A 19,405-nucleotide genomic window follows, 5' to 3' on the forward strand; every position below is an offset into this window, starting at 1 on the left:
AGTCTCCTGTGGAGATTTCTCATACATTTTGTTGATTTTTCTCCTCTATTGTTTTGGGGCTTCTCTCCTGGTCCCATGTTGATATCCTTACTGATTGTCTGTATCCTCTTTCAAGTCACAGATCATTTTTTTCCTAGGAAACTTCTCAGATCTTCATTTGGTCTTTGTGGTGGTTTGAGTAAGAATGGCCCCCATAGGCTCATATATTAGTCACCAAGTTTAGAAGGATTAGGAGGTGTGGCCTTGTGGAAGGAAGGAAGTGAGTCACTGGGGGTGGGCTTTGAGGTTTCAAAGGCCCATACTAGGTTCTGTCTCTGTTTCTCTCTCTCTCTCTCTCTCTCTCTCTCTCTCTCTCTCTCTCTCTCTCTCTCCCCTCTCTCTCTCTCTCTCTCTCTCTCTCTCCTCTCTCTCTCTCCCCTCTCTCTCTCTCTCTCTCCTCTCTCTCTCTCTCTCCTCTCTCTCTCTCTCTCTCTCTCCTCTCTCTCTCTCTCTCCTCTCTCTCTCTCTCTCTCTCTCTCTCTCTCTCTCTCTCTCTCTCTCTCTCTCCCCTCCCCCCCACCCCAGATGTAGCTCTCAGCCAAACCTCTCTAGCACCAAACCTGGCTGCATACCTCCATGCTCCCCACCATGATGCTAATGGACTATGCCTCTGTAACTGTAAACAAACCTCCAATTAGGTGCTTTCTTTCATAAGAGTTGCCGTGGTCATGGTGTCTCTTCACAGCAACAGAACAGAAACTAAGGCAGAGTTTCATTTTTTTAAGTCATGATCTCTTGAAGAAGATGTGCTGTCATGCATTTTTCCAGCTTAGTGTGTTTGTATGTTACAATCTGGATGTTAGTTGGTTTTGATAATTCCTCTTACAGTCCTTGGCCATCTCAGGAACTTCCTACTCTTGAGGAATCAAATCCCCATACCGCTCAGATTGCAAACTGCTGTGGCAGCAACATCAAACCATAGAATTACACATAAAACCAATCTGGCAGCAACATCAAACCACAAGATAATTACACATAAAACTAATGGAAGCTTCCTGGCACGGCACCAGTTTGCTATAAAATAGGAAGTGAAAGAGTTATGGGTGTACTGGGAGGGCACCGACATGGATGAGATGAAGGGAGGCAGGGAAATAGATGGCTAAAGACGAAGGGAGAGCAGAGAGGAAGAGTAGAAGGGGAGAGAAATGACCTGAGGTTTGAAAAATTCTAACATCATAAAAAATTCCCAATCATGAGACAATTCATAACCAAAACAAGAGAATTAAAAATAAAAACATAGAAGATTTCATTTTTAAGTGTTTCATTTGTTTGTTTTTTTAAGGGCAGTCTCACTATGTATCACAGGCTAGTCTTGAATTCACAGCAATCCTCCTGCCTTGGGCTCCTAAATAATGAAATTACACATTCGGGCAACATGACTAACACACAAAACCTTTTCCTCCCTCCCTCCCTCCCTCCCTCCCTCCCTCCCTCCCTCCCTCCCTTCCTTCCTCCCTCCCTCCTCCTCCCTTCCTTTCTTTTTGAAAGTAAGGTAAAGTCAAAATACTTTTCAAAGTGGAGTAGCAAGAAAAAAGATGGAAACTCGAGGCCAATAAAAGAAAATAAGGGACAAAGGATGCCCCAAGGGTGGGAAACATAAAAGTTACACAGATAAAGCAGAATAAAGTCTTTTTTCTTCAGAAACATGATAAAGTAAAGGTGATACTGAAATATCATGACAAGAAGAGAGAGAGAATTGGGGACAAATGAAAACATAGAATGAGATGGCTTTTTCTTGTACCCCTAAACCTGGGTAATGTCAGGTATACGCACGTGACGGGATGCTGGTCTTCCCTGTAACCTATGCTGGTGCTGAGTCTCTATTAGATCAACGTCTTTCAGAGCAGACTTCACGTCAGTGGATTCTCCTCTTCGTGGCCAGGGGCCTCTGCTAGCCACACTTGCGTTTACAGTCTATGGGCAAGCAGCTTCTCCCATTTTGAACTCTCTAGGGAAGTTAATGCTTTAGGTTGGGGCTTGGGGTGTTAGAGTGAGAATTCTAGAATTTTGGTTTCTTTAAAAGATGCAGAAATATTATAAGAATATGTTTTTGTGTTAATCCCAGGTGTGGAGATATGGGGCTGCTTCCCAGCAGCCGGCTGTGATCTGCCTCATTCTCTAGAAGAGGTGTGATTTTTGCTGGCTGCAAATGGTTTCTGCAATTATGAGACATTTGGAATTCTGAGAACTTTTCAGAGGGTATATAAATACTAGGACCTTGATAGGCCCTATTGTGTGCGTGCGTGTGTGTGTGTGTGTGTGTGTGTGTGTGTGTGTGTGTGTGTGTTTGCCGTTAGTCATGCTCAAAGAAGAAACAAGAAGAAATATATTAGATTCAAGAATCTCTCTCTCCCCCACTCTTTCTTTCTCTCCTGTCTAGTGATGTGGGGGTAAAACCTGGGGTATAAAGGGTGAGAAAAAGAAGAACCCATAAATCAGCAAAAGTCAAGCTACAGTGTATCACCCATGTGTTCTGAGAAACTATTGTTTAAAACTGAGCTGTCCCGGGGTCTCAGAACAGGGACAGTTACAAGTTAGAGGGCCTGAATCCCCCCTGCTACAGAATGAGAACTATCTCTAGGATGGCATCCAGCCTCAGTCCCCAGCTAGGGAGACTCCTTTCCACCACTGACCCACCCCACCAAAGAACCCACAGTCTCAGCAAAACACATCACTAGATTCTAGGGGTGTGAGAGCTCTGGGCCTGTCACCTGGGTAGGAGTGCCAGGCTCTTCACCGGGGCCACTGCTTCCCCTCACCCCACCACGGAGCCTCGAGGCTGAACTCCCTTCTGCTTGGCTTTCTTCTCTGTGTCCATCCGCCTTATTTCTCTGCACTGTTGGGCTGGCTCCTTGCTCCTTTTGTGTTTTCAACCCTGCTCTATTATCTCTTCTTGGAATTCAGTGCATTTCCCCCTCATCCTGACTCTCCTCCTTCACTGGGTCACACAGTAGCAACTCATAGACTGCCATCTCACTAGGGCCCCAATTCTGTTTCTCTCCACATCTTTCTGTTTTCTTGCAAATGAAACAGATCCCTGAAGGAACTTCTTATCGGGAATTGATTGTCTTTGAACCATTATAAACAGCTTTTCTAAGACGTGAAATAATGTTGCTTTGGTTTTGGTTTTTAGGGATTTGGAGGGTTGTTTTGTCCAGTGAATAGTTTTGTGTTGTGCAACATTGTAACAAGCACAGGCTTGTCTGTTCTTCAAGCTTCATCCACTCCACTGCATAGTGGGCGTGTTACCGTTTTAACGTCCTTTCTCCCACAGTCAATGCGTTTAACCAGCCTTCTACATATTTAGCTATTTGGGTATTTGGGTATATGTTATGTCCATTTTCCTACTGTATTGTTTCTATTTCATCTTTATTGTCAAAACTCTACATTCTGGGATATAAGCCCTTTATTGGTTATAGAACTTGCAAACTTTTCTCCCACTTTGCAGCTTTCATATTGATACAAGTTTGTTTGGTTTGGGTTGGGTTGGGTGGTTTTTTTTTTTTTTTTTCCTGAGTCAATATAATGTCTTAAACACAGTTTAGTCTTTCCTCCATGAGTACTGAATTCTGGCATCTTGAAAGAGTATTTGTCTCCGCTAGATCTCAAGGAACACTTTTTGTATGTTTTATGGGTTTTTTTTTTTTTTTGGTTGTTGTTTGTTTGTTTCTGTTGTTGTTGCGTTTCGCTTACTTTTTCATTTTGGTATCTATTCGCTTAGCATTGGTTCTATGGGTTGTTTCTTGTCTTTGTTTATTCGTAAGGAGTCAGTCATCCTGAACTATGACTGTTGCATTCCCATGCAGTAGAATCGGATAAAACCATGAGTCTGGTGTACATGAGCCTAGTGTGAGGAATTTGTCATCCTGGGTTAAGTCACTTTTGTCCCAACCATTCTGGGAGCCCTCTTCTTGTCCAAACCAGAAGGCATCCATGTGTTTTGCTCCCAAGAGCAACCCCGCTACCCAGTACTGTCCCAGTTCAGCCAACTTTTCTTCAGACTCCTGGCCATCTGCAGCCAGTTCTCACACACTAAAACTGGATTTTTCCAGAACATTCACCAATGACTATTTTAAATATATTTCCCAGGGTTGTACAGTATGACCTGCCATAAACTAAGAGTCCCTGTATACACAGCCTATCTCTACAGTCTGTGTATTATTCTATCAAGATATTTTGTCTGTTTTTATGCTATTTTATAATTCAATATTGGATTTTTAAGATAAAGTACAATACAAATTTTTAATGCTTATAAATTAAAAATAACAAGTGTAAAGTATTGAGTAATCATATGAAATGATATAGAAGACATAAAGAAAGATTAAGAGGTGCAGAAGCAAATCATATGTATGGTTTCAAATTATGAATAGCCCAACTATGAAACTCCAGGGGACTACGGCACTGCCATAAGGTGCTGAACAAAATACCTTAAGTACCTCTACAGTGATCAGCTTTAAGAAGAGTCAATGAACCCCTCCCCTCAAGAGTAGAATGAGGAAGAATAAGCCTGCCTAGCAGGAAGATGCCCACATTCCAGAGCTTTCCAGTTTGGATGCTCTGTCACGGACTTGCCTGCTTTCAATGGGCACCCTCATCGGAACGAGATTGGCTACCTGTGACTGTCTGCTTCTGGAGTACAGGATATGCTAGCTTGGAGCTGGTTTACTACCAATCTCAACCGAGGCTCATTACAGAATGGCTCGAGCGAGCACAGGATGCCTTCTAGAGACAAACAAGCGTGTGTGCTTCCAGGCGTGTTATTAGAGTGTGATAGCTAACACTGTTGCTGGTTTTCCATCCTGAGACCTTGTCCACTGCTAAGACACCTTTGAAGCTCTGTTTTTTGTTTGTTTGTTTGCTTGTTCAACTCTTGTTTGTAATGTAGCTTCACATCAATGATCTGCTCCAGGGATCTTTACGTTCTATGTGAGGAGTGAGTAGAGATAATGCTTACAGGTAAATAAGTAGTTCAAGCCCCTCTGTGGGGAGCTGTTGAATTTCCTTAGCACCTCCATCAAAAGCCACCTGACTCAGCATGAGTTTGTTCAGAGCTCTGTTTATGCTGCTGGGCATCCTGGGAAAGTCTCTGTGCTGGTCACACACTTTGTTTCTCTTGGGGAATCTGGCTGCAAGTGTTCTCAGATTATATAATCTAGGAAACTCAATGGTTTTACAGCGTGGCTCTAATACATGGAATTCCTACCAGCCATGGAAGTGCAAGGGTGACTAATCATCTTGATGATGTTTTGTGTCATCTTTTAAACTTTACACTTGAGTTGCTGAAACCAATGTGGACTAGACCTTCACTGTTAATGTAATGTGCATTTCGCTGATGGCTGATGGGTCTGGGCATCACTTAGGAGCCCTCTGGCCATTCATATGGAGTTACAAATATAAATGAGTTACACATAAAATATCTTTTGTCATCTTTCCATTAACTTGAACATGCTTACTCTTGATTTATAGTTCCTGACATGGACAAACCATTCTCGACAAAGCACACCAGATATGTGGACTGTGACCGTCTCTTCTTCGGAGTCTTAGCCTATCCATTTCCTGGAGAGTTGTCCATGCCTTGAGGTTGCTATTGCAGTTGTGCCCCTCCATGTAGACAACAGAACACAGGGAGGGAGGCAGACACCCTGCTCCAGGTCACTGGGTCTGACTCTGTGTTTCCCACAGAGACAGGATGTTGCAGTCAACAGCAAAGTCTACTATGCTCCTTCCTTCTGCTCTGGGCTGAGTGCCCATCCTACCCTGAGAACCCCAGCTTGCCCAGCTGCAAAGTGAGTCCACTGTGCCCTTCCTCAGAATAGTCTTAAGGTAAAGAACACTAGCTTACAATTAATAACATCTTTTGGGACCATGGTCATCCGTAAGATGTTAAATAAGTAAATAGAAAATTGCCCCCAAGTGTGGCAATTTACTTTCATGGTGGGTCTTGTGCTTTTCCTGCCTCGGCAAGAGTTCTTACAGGTTTTTCCAACATTTATGTAACAGTACCGGACACAGTCGGGAACACAAGATTGAGCTGTCCAAGTAACGGTATAAATTAAGTCTCAGCAAAATAAAATTTGAAGTCAAAATAGACAAAAGCAAAAACTGGGCAAAACAAAACACCCAACCACAGGCTGCTGACCAGAACAAATATCCCAAAGAAAGCCACAACCCGTGGATCTGCTATTTAGAAATTCATTTCTATATTGCCACAGTGTGGACAGAGCAGGTGACATGGAGTACAGGGGAGCTCCATCTGCTTCTCAGAGGAACCTCCCCCCCCCCCTTCTGTAGGTCCCTTCCAAGGCAAAAGCTAGAGTACCCAGATAAAATTGGGGAGAAAAGTGGACTTGTAGGCTTGCAGAGAAAATGGACCTGTTCAAATGTAACTCAAGTTCCAGTGAGTGCTAGGCTGTGACATCACCCACTCTTTCAAAGGATATACTCGTTAGCAGACCTGGTCCCTGATAGTCAACCTTCCATTTTTGTTTCAGCTATAAATGGAACCAAAGAAAATGGAGTAGGACTCCAGTCTGTGGCTGGGAAGAAAATCATCCAGGGGTCCAGCCTCCACCTAGGACTGCCTGGACCGTGCCAGGTGGCCACCCACCTTTGATTTCCATCCTCTTCTCTCCCTCTGAGCTGTGCCCCAAGGCTCCTCTCTCCTGCCTTCGTGTGGTCACCTGCAAGAGTTCCTTTCCAGGCAGGACCAGCGCCTGCTCCTGCTCTCTGAGCTCCAGCCCTCACATCTGACACATTGGATTTGTCCATGCTTCCTTACGGTGCTGAAAGCATGAACTCTTAGGAACATTAGTATGCATGTACGTATGTAATCACATGTGAATGCTTTGTGATCGCATCCCATAGACTAACATGGGCTGTATAGGTGATGCGTTTTGGATACATCTGTATGTTCACCTAAGAAACACATACGCTTGTATATTATTGCATGTGTAAACGGGTTAAGAAGTCATTTAATGCATTTCTCTCTGTCTCCCGCCTCTCCCACCCACAGGCTCTGAGTAATCCCCCTGCGGTAGGTGAGAGGTCATTATTCATAGAATGCACGATGCTGTGGGGTGGCCACATATCCCTTCCCCAGCTACTTTCTGGTCCACAGTTTTGTTGTGTAAAAACTCTGGAGGAAATGTCCCCTTACTGCACTGCCATGTCAGGGGCACACGCACCTTTGGTGTCCATTGCTGTGGCCACTGGGCTTCCACACAGAGCAACAGTGCATGCCTCTCAGGTTTATCCATCTAAGTTGGTTCTCCTTATCAATTTTACCTGGATAATTCAGCTCCTTGTGATGAGGGAACTAGAGACGTGGCTCTCCACCAGGGTCATGACCTGTTTGGGGGTGGTCACATATCAGACATTCTGCATAGCTGATATTTACATTATGACTTATAACAGCTGCAAAATTATAGTTAGGAAGTAGCAGCAAAAATAATTTTACGGTTGGGGTCACCACAACGCAAGGAACTGTATTAAAGGGTCCGCAGCCTTAGGAAGGTTGAGAACCACTGAACTAGTGTCTTGCCATTATAGGAGCAGTGCCCATGTCTCCCCCCTGAGCTTCCTATGTGCAGGTGTTGGGTGCACACTCAGGGCATCTTTTCCTCACTCATAGCACATCTTCTTCTTCTCCTCTCTTAACCAACATGGACGGGGTTTCGTCTTCTTAGAAGTTTTACGTCTTGTTGGCTTGACTGACATTTTACCAACTGTTGTGAGTATTTGCCATATGGACAGGCTATTCTGCACACTCCTTTTCACGGTTTTCTGTGCCTTTGTAAGTCTACTTTGCTAGAGGAGAATGTACTCTGGCTCTGACCTGCTTCTGAAGTAACTTCCTAACTAACCATCATCTGGCCTTGCTGATGGCCTCTAAGGAGAGCTTCTACAAATGTAATCAGGGCTTTTACTGGAACAAGGCATAGCATCTCTCTCTGTCTCAGGACCTAGGACGTGGCTTGCAAAGACCACATACATCAGGCATGCTGTTCAGTTATAGTTAGCAAACATTAGCTGGGAATCTACCACATGTCAGATGGCCTGATGCTGGGGACAAGGGAGCAAGGTCATCTCTCAGATACAGCGACTGCCCTTGGACTGGCAGCCCCCTGATGGCACAAAGCATTTGCTCTCCTCAGGATCATCCAGTAGCCATTATAACCGTCTGGTTCATCAGGGAACATTATTCACAGAGCCTGTGGTGTGGCCTGAAACACCTCCAATAGCTAATTCAGCCTGGATGCTTCTGACACAGGGCCCATGGTGTCCCATGGCGCCTGATCCTGCTCCCTAGAGAGAGGTGTGACTAAAGCAAGAAGCTCAGTTGACCTGGGCTGATGCCTGCCGACTGGGGCCTGTAGGCCATGGTGGATAAAAAACAACGCAGTTCCTGAATGCCAAACTTTGGCCTCTGGAGGACAAAGGGCCTTTGTGAGAGTTTTCTCAGCAGCCCCTCTTCTTGGCAGTAATCATAGCAGTCAAGTTTCTAAAAACATGGCTTATGTTAGGAGAGCAACTGGCTTGGTTTTGGTTTGTCACGAACGTGGATGCTTGCTGGATGTGGTAGCACACATCTTTAGTCCCAGTACTCAGGACGCAGATCTCTGCGAGTTTGAGGCCTGCCTGGTCTACACAGCAAGTACCAGGACAGCCAGGCAGACACAAAAAACCTTGTCTCAAAAACAAAACAAAACCAAAACAAAGCCAACCAACAAACCAACAACAAAACAAACAAACAAACAAACAACAACAACAACAAAAAAAAACCCTGAGACTCATCTCCCCCCCCTATTCTTTCCTGTCTCAAGGTACACATTGGTCTTTCCCCTGATGTGACTGGTGGAAATTCACAGGGAGATGGGTGCTTTCACCCCACCCAGGAGAAACATGAAGTCAGGGAAGGGAGATCTTCCTTCTAAGTCCTGACAGACAGAGCCACCAAACAAGGTTTTCCTTTCCGCTGCTGTTCCAAAGGCCCACACAGGATTTTCCTAGCACCCTCCCCTCAAGAGTCAGGGGCTGATTAAGGACAAGATGCTTGGTTAGCAGAAAATGTTCTCCAAATAAATTGTGGCTGTCACCAAGTGGGGTCACCTGCTGCTCCCTGTTCTGGTAAGAAAATGTCTTCTCCCAGAATATTGGCACTTCCATCTCCCACAGGAGGCCAGTGAGAAATGTCCCCAAGTGTCCCATGGGCTATAACCTCCCTGAAGGTGTATCACTGGAAAGAACACCAGCCAGCAGGCAGGACATAAGCTGAAGTTACTTTCACCTGGAGTTGATCCTGAGGTCAGAAGTGAGGGAGCTCCTCTTCTCCTTGGTACTGGAGGGGCTGTAAAGGTTCTGTGAAGGGAAAGGTGGACACCGCAGAGCATGCACGGGCTCGCAGGTATACAGACTGCTCTGCTGATGCCGCTCTGGGGTTCTGGGCTCTGGTCTCTAGGCCGCACCATGTCCTTACAAGGTTCTCTGTACCGTGAGTAGTTGCCACACAGCTGACTTTCCTTCACCTCACATCTTCCCCACCTGCTGGGGATCCCAAAACCAGAAGACACCTCCGACACCAGCATCCCTGTCTATCAGAAAGGAGACTAAGGCATTGGCAATTCCTGCTCTGCAGAGCAGCCGTCCCGTGACAGATACGCAACAGTAATCTGTCTGTCTCAGCTGCTGGTGAGCTCGGCTAATAGGCTTTTAAAAACCGTCCCAGACAGACTCTGTACCCTCCTTTGAACCAAACCATGCATTTCTCATGGGGAAGGCACCTCCTTCAAAGTCTCTGCCCTGGGCACTCTGGTTCTTTCGACCTGGGGGTCTTGTACTAGCAGCCACGCTGATAAGGCCATTAGGGGAAACCATCCCACGTACTGCAGTGTGCAGTGGGTCTCCGTTTTCAGGGCAAAGGTACTCTTAGTCAGGCCCTCAAAGTGCTCTGGCCGGCTGCGCACACACCCGCACAGGCCGCTGCTGACCCGGACAGTGCATCTCTAGTCACCACACTGAAAACGGCATGGTGTGCTTGCTGCGGTGCCATGCTTTATTCTGTGTTCACACATGGGGGGGGGGGGGAGTCCATCTGCATCTAAAAGCACAGGAATTAAAACCACCCTGTGTGTTCTAGTGCTCTTTATTAATTTAAACAAGGACATGGGGCTGGCGTTCCCAGAGGCATCAGTACCCAGTTGGTTCAGGCAGTTCCCCTATTGGCTGACTAGGTCTTGATACCTAGTGATAGTCACACGTGTCTACCATCAGGTGATCCTGTCCCCGGAGACTCCAGACACATCACAGACATGGAGCATATATGACCCGACGGCCTCACTGGACATCATCATCATCAAAGAGATCTTCAAAATCTATGAAAACAAATCAAAATGAAGCATTATTGGGTACAGGACAAGCAAGTGAGGAAACTGCTTCAAAAAGAATTTGCTGATAGCTGGAAGGGCAGAGAAAGTGGTAAAGGGTGTCACAGTTATTCTTAATCACATTCTACTTTAGAGGGCGTTTTTTACAAAGCACGCGGGGGTGCTGTGGACACATGGGCACCACCTTGCAGCTTGGCGGCCATACTGAGTGTGAGGACAGCAGTGCCACTCCACCACTGGGAGGATGGAAGAGTGGGGAACAGTGGCTAGACTGAGCCCCTGAGATGACTCCCTTAGCGAGCCTGGGCAAGCAAGGCTCCAGATACACAGCTACACCCCGCTCCAGTCAGAGTGTATTCTACAGTCAGCGTTCAAACACGCCACTGGTGCCCACAGCCATGGCCACGCATTCTTCTGTTCACACATCTTCTACATTTCCATCTACTGGGCAGGGTCACTCTGAGGACAGGGAAGGAGTCAAGACCACCCATGTGTGCACAGTTCATCTGCTTGGAAAGCCTCCCATGTTTCCACACTAGATCTTTCTGGGCAAAGGCAGTGTCTACAGTGCAACTCTGGCCACGCAGGAGACTGCTCCACCCTCCCTGCCTCCTGACGCCCCCATGAACTACTGTGTGACTGAACTCTGGGTGGTTCCTGCCCTGACACTACCTCTGTGACCCAGAGAAGCCTCCCTTTGATAGTCCTCTGGACACAATACCACCTGGCTTATGTGGGCGCTCAGCTACCTGCCTCCAGCCTTGTCTAGATCTCCCACTACTTACAAATCGTGATAGGGGAAGTGAAAGGGTCAGCACATGGGTAGGACCCACTGCTCACCAGACAACAGCTCCAGAACCCATCTGTTTGGGGAGCCGAAAGGCCTTGGTGGAAGCCCTGGCCAAAAGTCTCATGGGCTTCTCACAATGGATGGTTTCCTAAGCCCTGGGTTTGGCACAGACAGCACCCACTCTTGCTAAGGTCAGGCAGTGAGTGAGTAGGAGACAGGGAGCCTGCGTGTCCCTTCCCTGCCTGGTATGGGTCATTAGGAGTCAGATGTCTGCTGCCATTGTCACCAGGTGCTCCCTGGCAATGCAAGCCAGGCCACTTGCATGCACTGAACACAGTACCCAGCTGCTCTCTCAGGAGCTGACACAGATGGATGGGATTCTGAAGGAGTCCTACTTCAACCCTATCAGTCCTACAGGTGTCACACCCTGCACAGCCAGGAGCCTCCCGAGGTGCCACAAGGCTGCCCTGGGAAGTGATCAGTAGCCCTGCACCATCTACTCCCTGAACAGAATTGAGAGGAATGACTTTGAAGGCTCCAGTGTTATGCCCTTACCCCCAGTTCTGAAACCAGTTGGGGAGAAGCAAAGTCCTCAGGAAGGAAACACCCATCTGACAGATGGCTTCCCCACTCAAGCATTGGTCACATGCCAGTGAGCCTTCAAAGTCATCTGGGCTTGGAACTTCAAGGGGAGGGGGAGTACCTAGTAAGTTAGAAATCAATATGGCACGGTTAGTCATGGCTCTTTGGAGAGTTGTGTACTACAGTGCTGGGACGAAAGGGAGAAAACCACTACTACCCTCCAAGTAGGGAACTTAGCCTAGATTCCCAATTGCCACTTGAACCCAGTGTAAGGGTTAACCAGTAGGAATAAGGCCTTCAGAATCAGAAGGATGAGAGGCTCAAACATGCCCTGTCGAATGCCCGGTGATTTTACTGTTTTCACTGTTTAATTGGCACAATAATCTAACCGAGAATGCTCTTAGCTATGCAACAGAAGTGCGTCCTCCGCCCTGACCTCACTCAGGGAGAGCTGAAGCAGAGCTCAGCTGTTACTCTGCAAAGGCAGCAGTGGCCATGAGTCCAGGTGGACAAGCAGGTGTGGCCCAGGAAAGAGAGGGATACATGCTGTCACCGGGAGAGTCCAAAGATGACAGAACCATGAGGCCTCTGTGCCCAGGTCTGGGAGACGGGCTGTAATCAATACGTCCATTTGCACACGCCACTCATGCCACTGCTCAAATTCAAGCCTGGGCAGTAAACTGGGGAGACACTTACTTCCTGCTCTCCTCAGACAGGGCTGACAGGCAGAGCTGACTGCCAGGGGATCACTCCACACACCTGGCACAGCACAGAGGCACAAGGTCTGGGCCACACTGTCCCATGATCCAAATTACCCATGGCACAAAACTGCCCACCACAGAGGAAAACTCAGATTAAGCCTGGCACCCAATGCTGGCAGACTTACCGTTAAAAAAGTCCGCATGAACTGCCTTTTCATTGGCTGCCAAGTCCATCAGGAGCCCGGTGCTACCTCCAGCCTGGAGAATGAGAGGGAAGGTCATTCTGTGTGCTTGTTTTCCAAGAGCAGGTGGTGGCTTCCTTAGCACACCCATCCCACCTCCCTGGAACAGAACACTGAGTGACAAGAAGAATGCTCAAGATGGGAGCCAGAATTTCCCGGACAAAGAAAGTAGTGTGAATGGGGAAGCCAAGCAAATGATTTTAAAGCTCTCTCAAGGTCCTCAGTTTTCCTTGGCATGGCCTCCTGTGGTACTCTCCTGCCGGAGTCTTCAGTCCCCTCCTAGACAATGCCAGAGGGCACAGAAGTACACCAGCAAGCTGGACATCTGCCCTAGAGGCTCCCTTCTCTCTGAGATTGCAGCCATTCCCCTTGGGAAGCTGCTTGTCCCAGCGCTGAGGTCTGGGGTACTGCTCTTTGGGAGAAGCCTCCAGGACTGCCACCAATGGTGGTGCTAAAACCTGACCACACCCAATCTGTGAGATATGAACACTCTTTGTGCTCTTTGGTCACCCAGAACGGTGGACGCAGAGACCTGTGGTTGCAGCACACTGGACGGCTGGCTCTGGCCTTTTTCTGCCTGGGCCTCATCTTTCGAGGGCTCCTGGTTCAACTTTCCCTGGAGTGACAAGTACTTGAGCATCTCCTGTATTCCCTTTCGAGTCTTCTTTCTGCCTCTGTCCCCAGCCCCATTACTGGACAAAGCCATACAGATTGCCTCTAAAGTCCTGGCTGAGCCCTCCTCCTGCCTCCACTGCCTCAGTCACAATTTCTTTAAGGTTTCGTCCTTCCTGTTTCCATTGCTTTACCATCTCCCTATAAACCGAAGCTCCCACCTCTCCAAAGGACCAACCCCCATGGGAAGCCAGGCTTCCTCATCGGGATGCCCTCACATCACCTGCTGCAAGGCTGAGGGGCTAAGGCTGAATGCAATTGCCTCATCAGGGGATCACAGAGCCCATACATTCACTCTCTGGGCATTACTATGTAGATCTGCTTGTTCCCACCCCTCTGTGTTCAACTATGTACTGCCCGTTTTGTGTGTCCACTTGACACAAGCTAGAGTCATCAGAGAAGAAGAGCTCAGTTGAGGAAACACTTCCATGAGATCCAGCTGTAAGACGTTTTCTCAATTAGTGATCAATGAAGGAGAGGCCAGCCCATTGTGGGTGGTGCCATCCCTGGGCTGGTGGTCCTGGGTTCTATAAGAAAGCAAGCTGAGCAAGCCACTAAGCAGCACCCCACCCCCATGGTCTTTGCGTCAGCTCCTGCTTCCAGGTTCTGGCCCTGCTTGAGTTCCTGTCCTGCCTTCCTCCAATGATGTGAAAGTGTACACCAAATGAATCCTTCCCTCCCCAGCTTCCTTTTTGGTCATAGTTTTTGGTCACAGCAATAGAAACCCTAAGACAAACTACTTGGCATCCCCTTCCCTTAGCGGGCCAGGGAGCATCGCTCTTCCAAAGCTCTGCTACTTTGGCTCTCGTCATCCATACCCCAATGTCAACAGAACACATTTTTCAATATTTGAATCAGGGGAAGCTCCTCTCTTAAGCCTAATCTGAGCCAACCAAAACCCCATGGACACGTCTGTATGGCACCCCCATCCCACCCTTGCTATTATACTTAGAAATTGCAGTCGGCCTCTTGGGGCCACACCTAACATCTCTCAGGTCCTGGGATGCATTCGCGCACCTCCCTACTCGCTGAGCTTTGAGGAGCAGGAAGCTGACATACACGAGCTAGCTGACACTCCTGATCATAACCACCTCACTGAAACACCTGCATCAGATAAATATCTGTGACCATGGTATAAATCAAAAGCACAAGATCGCTCCAAAAGTCTGTGTGTCTACACGAAATAACCGAGTCCCAGCACAAAGCACACAGTTGCCACACACTATCCCTTGCCCTTCTCTCAGGGCTTGGTGGCTAGAGGCCAATCAGTGCGTAAACCTCGCTCGAGCCTTCTCTCTCCGGAATATTTATGAGGAGCCACAATCAAGTAATAGAGAACAGACCCTACTTCCTCGCTGCAATTCATGTAACAGTCTTGGACCCTGCGACCGTCCCCGCCCGCTCCCGCTTCCCCAGTCTCTGGCAGATTTTGAGTCCCCGAAGGCCTGGGCTCCCACGCAGGTTTGTAGGCGTGCTCCCACCCCCAAGCATCGCTCCGCGCCGCCACCACCCCACCTCATCCAAGTCTACATAGGGCCCCGCGCCCTCGGGAAACATCTCATCCACAGCTGGTTTCATCTCGAGACTGGCGGCGTTGCGCTCACTTCCGGCCAGCCCCTTCTACTTCCGGCGGCGTTCCTCCGAGCAGGTCTAGGCCCCGGAGGACCGCGCCTCGGTGGCACCCCGCTAGCCTGGCTGCTGAGCTGCTCTCTGAGAAGACTAGGTCAACAGATTATGCGTTAAGGACCAAAAACACCACATGAGCACTGCACGAGTGGTCGGAGAAAGGAGACTATCCATTTCCCAGCAGGGTTGCAGTTCAAAACCGTCAGAATGACTACTGTACAGAAATCACAGGCTGTAATGGATTGGCTAGAAGGTGGGGGTATTGAATCTTTAGGTACTGTAGAGGTAGCAGAAATCCAAAAGTAGTACGTGCGCAGTGGCCGCTCTCAGAGTCACCTCGGCCAAGATGAAGAAGCAGCCCAGTGCATGCAGACAAGATGGGCTTTATCTACAAGGTGGGAGAGTGTGAAATCTTAAAACTTTAAGAAGGGATTCCTAGCCTATGGGCATGGACGAGCCTTGAGGATGTTGTTAAGTGAAATATAAACAAACGCTGTGTACCACTCATGTGAGGTCTCTAGAGCAGTCAGACTCATAAGTGCCGCAGTATTGGGGATGGCAGTTGTTCAGAGTTCTAGAGGTGTGCGGTGGGGTTGGGGGGAAGGTGTCCCCTGAGAAGAGGCAAGGCTGATACATTTTAGAGTGTCATATTGTACCATGGTTTTTAAAGAATGAAGAAAGACGAGAGGAGGAAGGGACAGAGAGGTGTGGATCTTTGTAGGAGAGGGCCTAAGCTATTCTGACAGTCTAGATTACTCTAATGAGGCTCCTGGATGTTCCCCTAGGATCCTCTGTGCACCTCCTGGTAAAATCCAGGTTTAACAAGTATCTCTGTGAAGTCACTGTAGCAAGAGGCCTGAAATGCAACCGATACCTGCCTGTTCTCCATATCTGATAGGGCTCCTCACCCTCCACTATCCCGGGCAGTGTCTTCTGATCATGCCTTCAGCAAAGCATCTGTGTTACCCCTGAGTTTTTATTTCCCATCTACCCCAACCCTGCTCCTTGACTGTCAGTCCCTGTTGCTACTGTGGTTGAGCAGAGCCTCTCTCCAGTGATACAAGACTATTGTTCCTCCTGCCCCGATGGTTTTGAATGTTTTCCCTTTCTCTGCTTTCAAAGCAATTGGGAGCTGTTGGTTGGTTGGGTTGGATTGGGTGATTTTGTTTTTTGTTTTTTGTTTGTTTGTTTTTTTTGTTTTTTTGGTTTTTTGGTTTTGTTTTGTTTTCCTTTAACAACTTCGAGGCTTCAGGGACTTGGGGGGGGGTGTGGGCTGCTAGAGTGAGAATGGGGGTCAAGGGTAAGGACTGACTCAGCCAATGGGAATTGAGCCTGGTCACTCCTACCCTTGAAGCCCAAGTGAACTGTGCAGGATGTGTAAGAAATAACTGGAAAGCCTCGAATGCCAGACCAGTGTCATCCTGAGATATCACGTGAAGGTCAAACTAAGGAAGCCAAGACAGGCTGGCGGCCAAGGGGAGCCTCCCGTTAGTTTCTCTTCCTGCTGCTGTGTGGGGCATTAACCTGTGTGTCCTTGGCTTGCATGTTTTGTGTGTGTTGGGGAGGCTCACCCCCTGTAACATAGGCTGCCCCTACATTATATTATACTGCCTTCATAGCCTAACGCAACCAGAGGACTACCCAGGGAAACCATCCCCTTCCCTCAGATACTAAGTGTGGGCTATGGCTCTCCCTCGCAGATAGGAGTCTGGCTTCTTGATTCCCGCTACTCCCAGGAACATGCTGTGTCCTGAGTGTGGGTGCCAGGCCCCAACGTGACTGTAGTACATCTGACAGCCAAGGGAAGGTTGCCTGCTGTCTGGCTTGCCTAACTAGGCCTATGTCCTTAACAAGCAAAGCTGTACTGGTGGGGGGTTTGTTTGTTTGTTTGTTTGTTGTTTGTTTGTTTGTTTTTTGGCGCTTCCTTACTCATGATTTGGTGCCACCATAACCCACCCCCAGGTCATCATGAGGATGGAATGACCAAGTGACAACTAAGGCTGAAAGCCCTGATTGACACTGATCAATGGATAGGAATGATGTGTGTCTTTATTAAAGGCCTGCTCAGTGGTCATCAGAATAAAGCCCAGCTAATTCCCAGCGCTACCACACACACCGGCTTCTTGAAAGAAACCCGCAGGGGTTTATGCATCTTCAGAAGGAGTTTATTGAGCCTGAGCCCCACCCGTGCCCACCACTGTGTCTCTGACCACCTTTGGCCCCAGCCAGTGCAGCCAGGCAGGCGGAAGACTGGACGCTGCTCAGTCCTCCTGGTAGGGAACATGGAAGCCTAGGGTGCTCCCCAGAGGAAAGTGTGCAAAGAAGGTTCTGGCCATGTCCTCGATCTGTGGGTAGGCGCCCTGGCTCTGGAAATATTGCACGTAGTTCCAGAAGTCAGAGGTGGAGAAAGGCCAGTAAGGCATGGCTGGTGGCTGGGCGTTGGGATCTGAAAGACAAGACACGGGTAATCTCAGTTCCTGCCCCATCACCATCCCTGCTAGAAGAGCATCCCTTATACAGTCAGGGCACATGGATGGAGCTCTCAGTGCCTGCCACAGGGATGACACCATCCCAGCCAGGAGTGGAGCCTGAGTGTACCTCTTGCCCATTACAGGACCTGGTCTGGCAGGAAGAGGAGAAGGGGGAGATGGGAGAACAAAGCAGAGCCTTGTCCTTGTCTGGGACGTGATGGGCAGAGAGACGGCTGGGTGATGATGTATTCAGGGCTCAGGCAGCATGCCGCTGAGGCGTCAAGGAACACAGCACCCAAGTCCTGGAGGACAGGCTGGGCCCCCTCTGTGGTAGTGGATTGAGTTGGGACTCCTGAGAGTGCTCAGAGTCTGAGCTCAAACTGAGGGTGGTGGGACTCTGAGAGCTCATCCGTCTCCCTTCTGCATGTTCTCACATGGCAGAAGACAGACCTCACCCTGATGGTGTCCCAGACCCTTCAGCATGCACAGCTCCCTACTCGCAACAGGACCTGCATTCATACTTCCGGGAGAGCTAAGGCTCCGGCTGTCCTGTCTGCCAGGGTTGAGCAGCCTCTGCTCGCCCACCCACCAGCATGCGCCAGCACCTTCTGCCAGTGAAAGGAAAGACATGGAAAAGCGTACCTGCTTCCTCTGGCGTTGGCTTGGCTCCTGCAAAAGGAAAGGAGAAAGGTTTGCCCGTCATCTAGGGCAAACCTCCACGAACCACTGCAGACCAGGACAAGGACCGTTTGAAGGAGAGGCGTGGGAAGGTAAGAGAATCACGGCTATGCTACGTCCAGTCCCAGAGCGGCCCCTCACCTGCAGGAATCCCCAGCAGAAGGCCAAGAGCCAGCCACCACAGCACACAGGGCTGCATCCTTGCCAAGTGCAGACGGTATACTCAGGACCACCTGCAGCAGGAGGAAGCCAAGGATGATAATGCTGCCCACCAGGATGAGCCCGTTCTGCCACCGCGAAGCGGACCACCCTCAGGAATGCTCGAATGTTCGTAAATGCATCTGTTTCTGCTTTTCTAAGCCACTATTCTGAGGTAAAAGCTTATTCGTTTTGACGGTTTAAGAATGCCTTGCCCCCATTCCCACCCCCATCACAAACACCAGGTCCACTCTATCTATAGAGAGAACAATCCAAACCCTCCCAGAGGGTACCTCGTTGCTGGTCTGCAGCCTTGTGGGGCCACTGCCAGCACTCAGGCTCCACTTTATAGTAGGGCTGGGACAAGGAAGGAAGCGTCACCCTCCTGAGCTATCAAACTGAATATTTCATCCCCCAGCAGAGGACTGTAGGTCTCTGTTTCCCTGCTGGCAGGAGGGCCCGTGGGAGCAGCTGGGGGAATCGCACCACAGATCAGATCTGCCATCAACTTTCAAAGCTGAGTTCAGCAAGGGTGCATCTAATACACCTCCTTCTAAGTCTGTTACCGGGGGCATCGGAGGGCTGCTGAAACCCCTCAGCTGTGCTACAGGACCCTGTGATCCCATGGCCTCCTCGGTAAGCCTGCAGACACTCCCTCACCCAGGACACCACACTAGTAGAGCAGCATGGAGAGGAAGTGGGGACAAGATGGACCCCTCCCCCAGACCAGAGTTTTCTTCCAAGTCTCTAATGGGCAAGGCCAGGGGATAGATACCTGTAGATATTATCTCAGAGGCCCTTAAGTTCAGATCACTGTGATTATCCCTTGATAGAACCCTTGCCCATCTATCAGAGTAAGTGCAGCCTCGTGGACCCACCCCCGAGGTCTCAACACCCTGCTGGATACAGTACTATGTCCAGGATAATGGTCTCCATTGTTTCTCAACACCCCAGGACTCTCAAAGATTCTGGTACCCTGTTCTGGAGTTGTGTGGCCCAGGAGTCCCCTCAAGTCCCCATCCTT

At 48.9% G+C, this 19,405-nt stretch overlaps 2 protein-coding genes across 2 annotated transcripts; both read right to left on the reverse strand.

Annotated features, from left to right (window-relative positions):
* Positions 1–10,074: 10,074 nt before the first annotated feature.
* On the reverse strand, positions 10,075–15,001 carry Cops9 (COP9 signalosome subunit 9). Its single transcript, NM_001109044.1, is given in 3 exon segments — positions 10,075–10,409; positions 12,680–12,752; positions 14,924–15,001. Coding segments are annotated over 3 exon segments (174 nt in total). The 5' UTR covers positions 14,987–15,001; the 3' UTR covers positions 10,075–10,371.
* A 2,178-nt stretch (positions 15,002–17,179) lies between these two features.
* Otos (otospiralin) lies at positions 17,180–18,698 on the reverse strand. Its single transcript, NM_139188.4, is given in 4 exon segments — positions 17,180–17,480; positions 18,148–18,174; positions 18,325–18,416; positions 18,675–18,698. Coding segments are annotated over 3 exon segments (270 nt in total). The 5' UTR covers positions 18,383–18,416; positions 18,675–18,698; the 3' UTR covers positions 17,180–17,295.
* Positions 18,699–19,405: the final 707 nt, after the last annotated feature.

The sequence above is a fragment of the Rattus norvegicus genome, chromosome 9 (assembly GCF_021556685.1).
Source record: "Rattus norvegicus strain SHRSP/BbbUtx chromosome 9, alternate assembly SHRSP_T2T, whole genome shotgun sequence".
Taxonomy (NCBI): domain Eukaryota; kingdom Metazoa; phylum Chordata; class Mammalia; order Rodentia; family Muridae; genus Rattus; species Rattus norvegicus.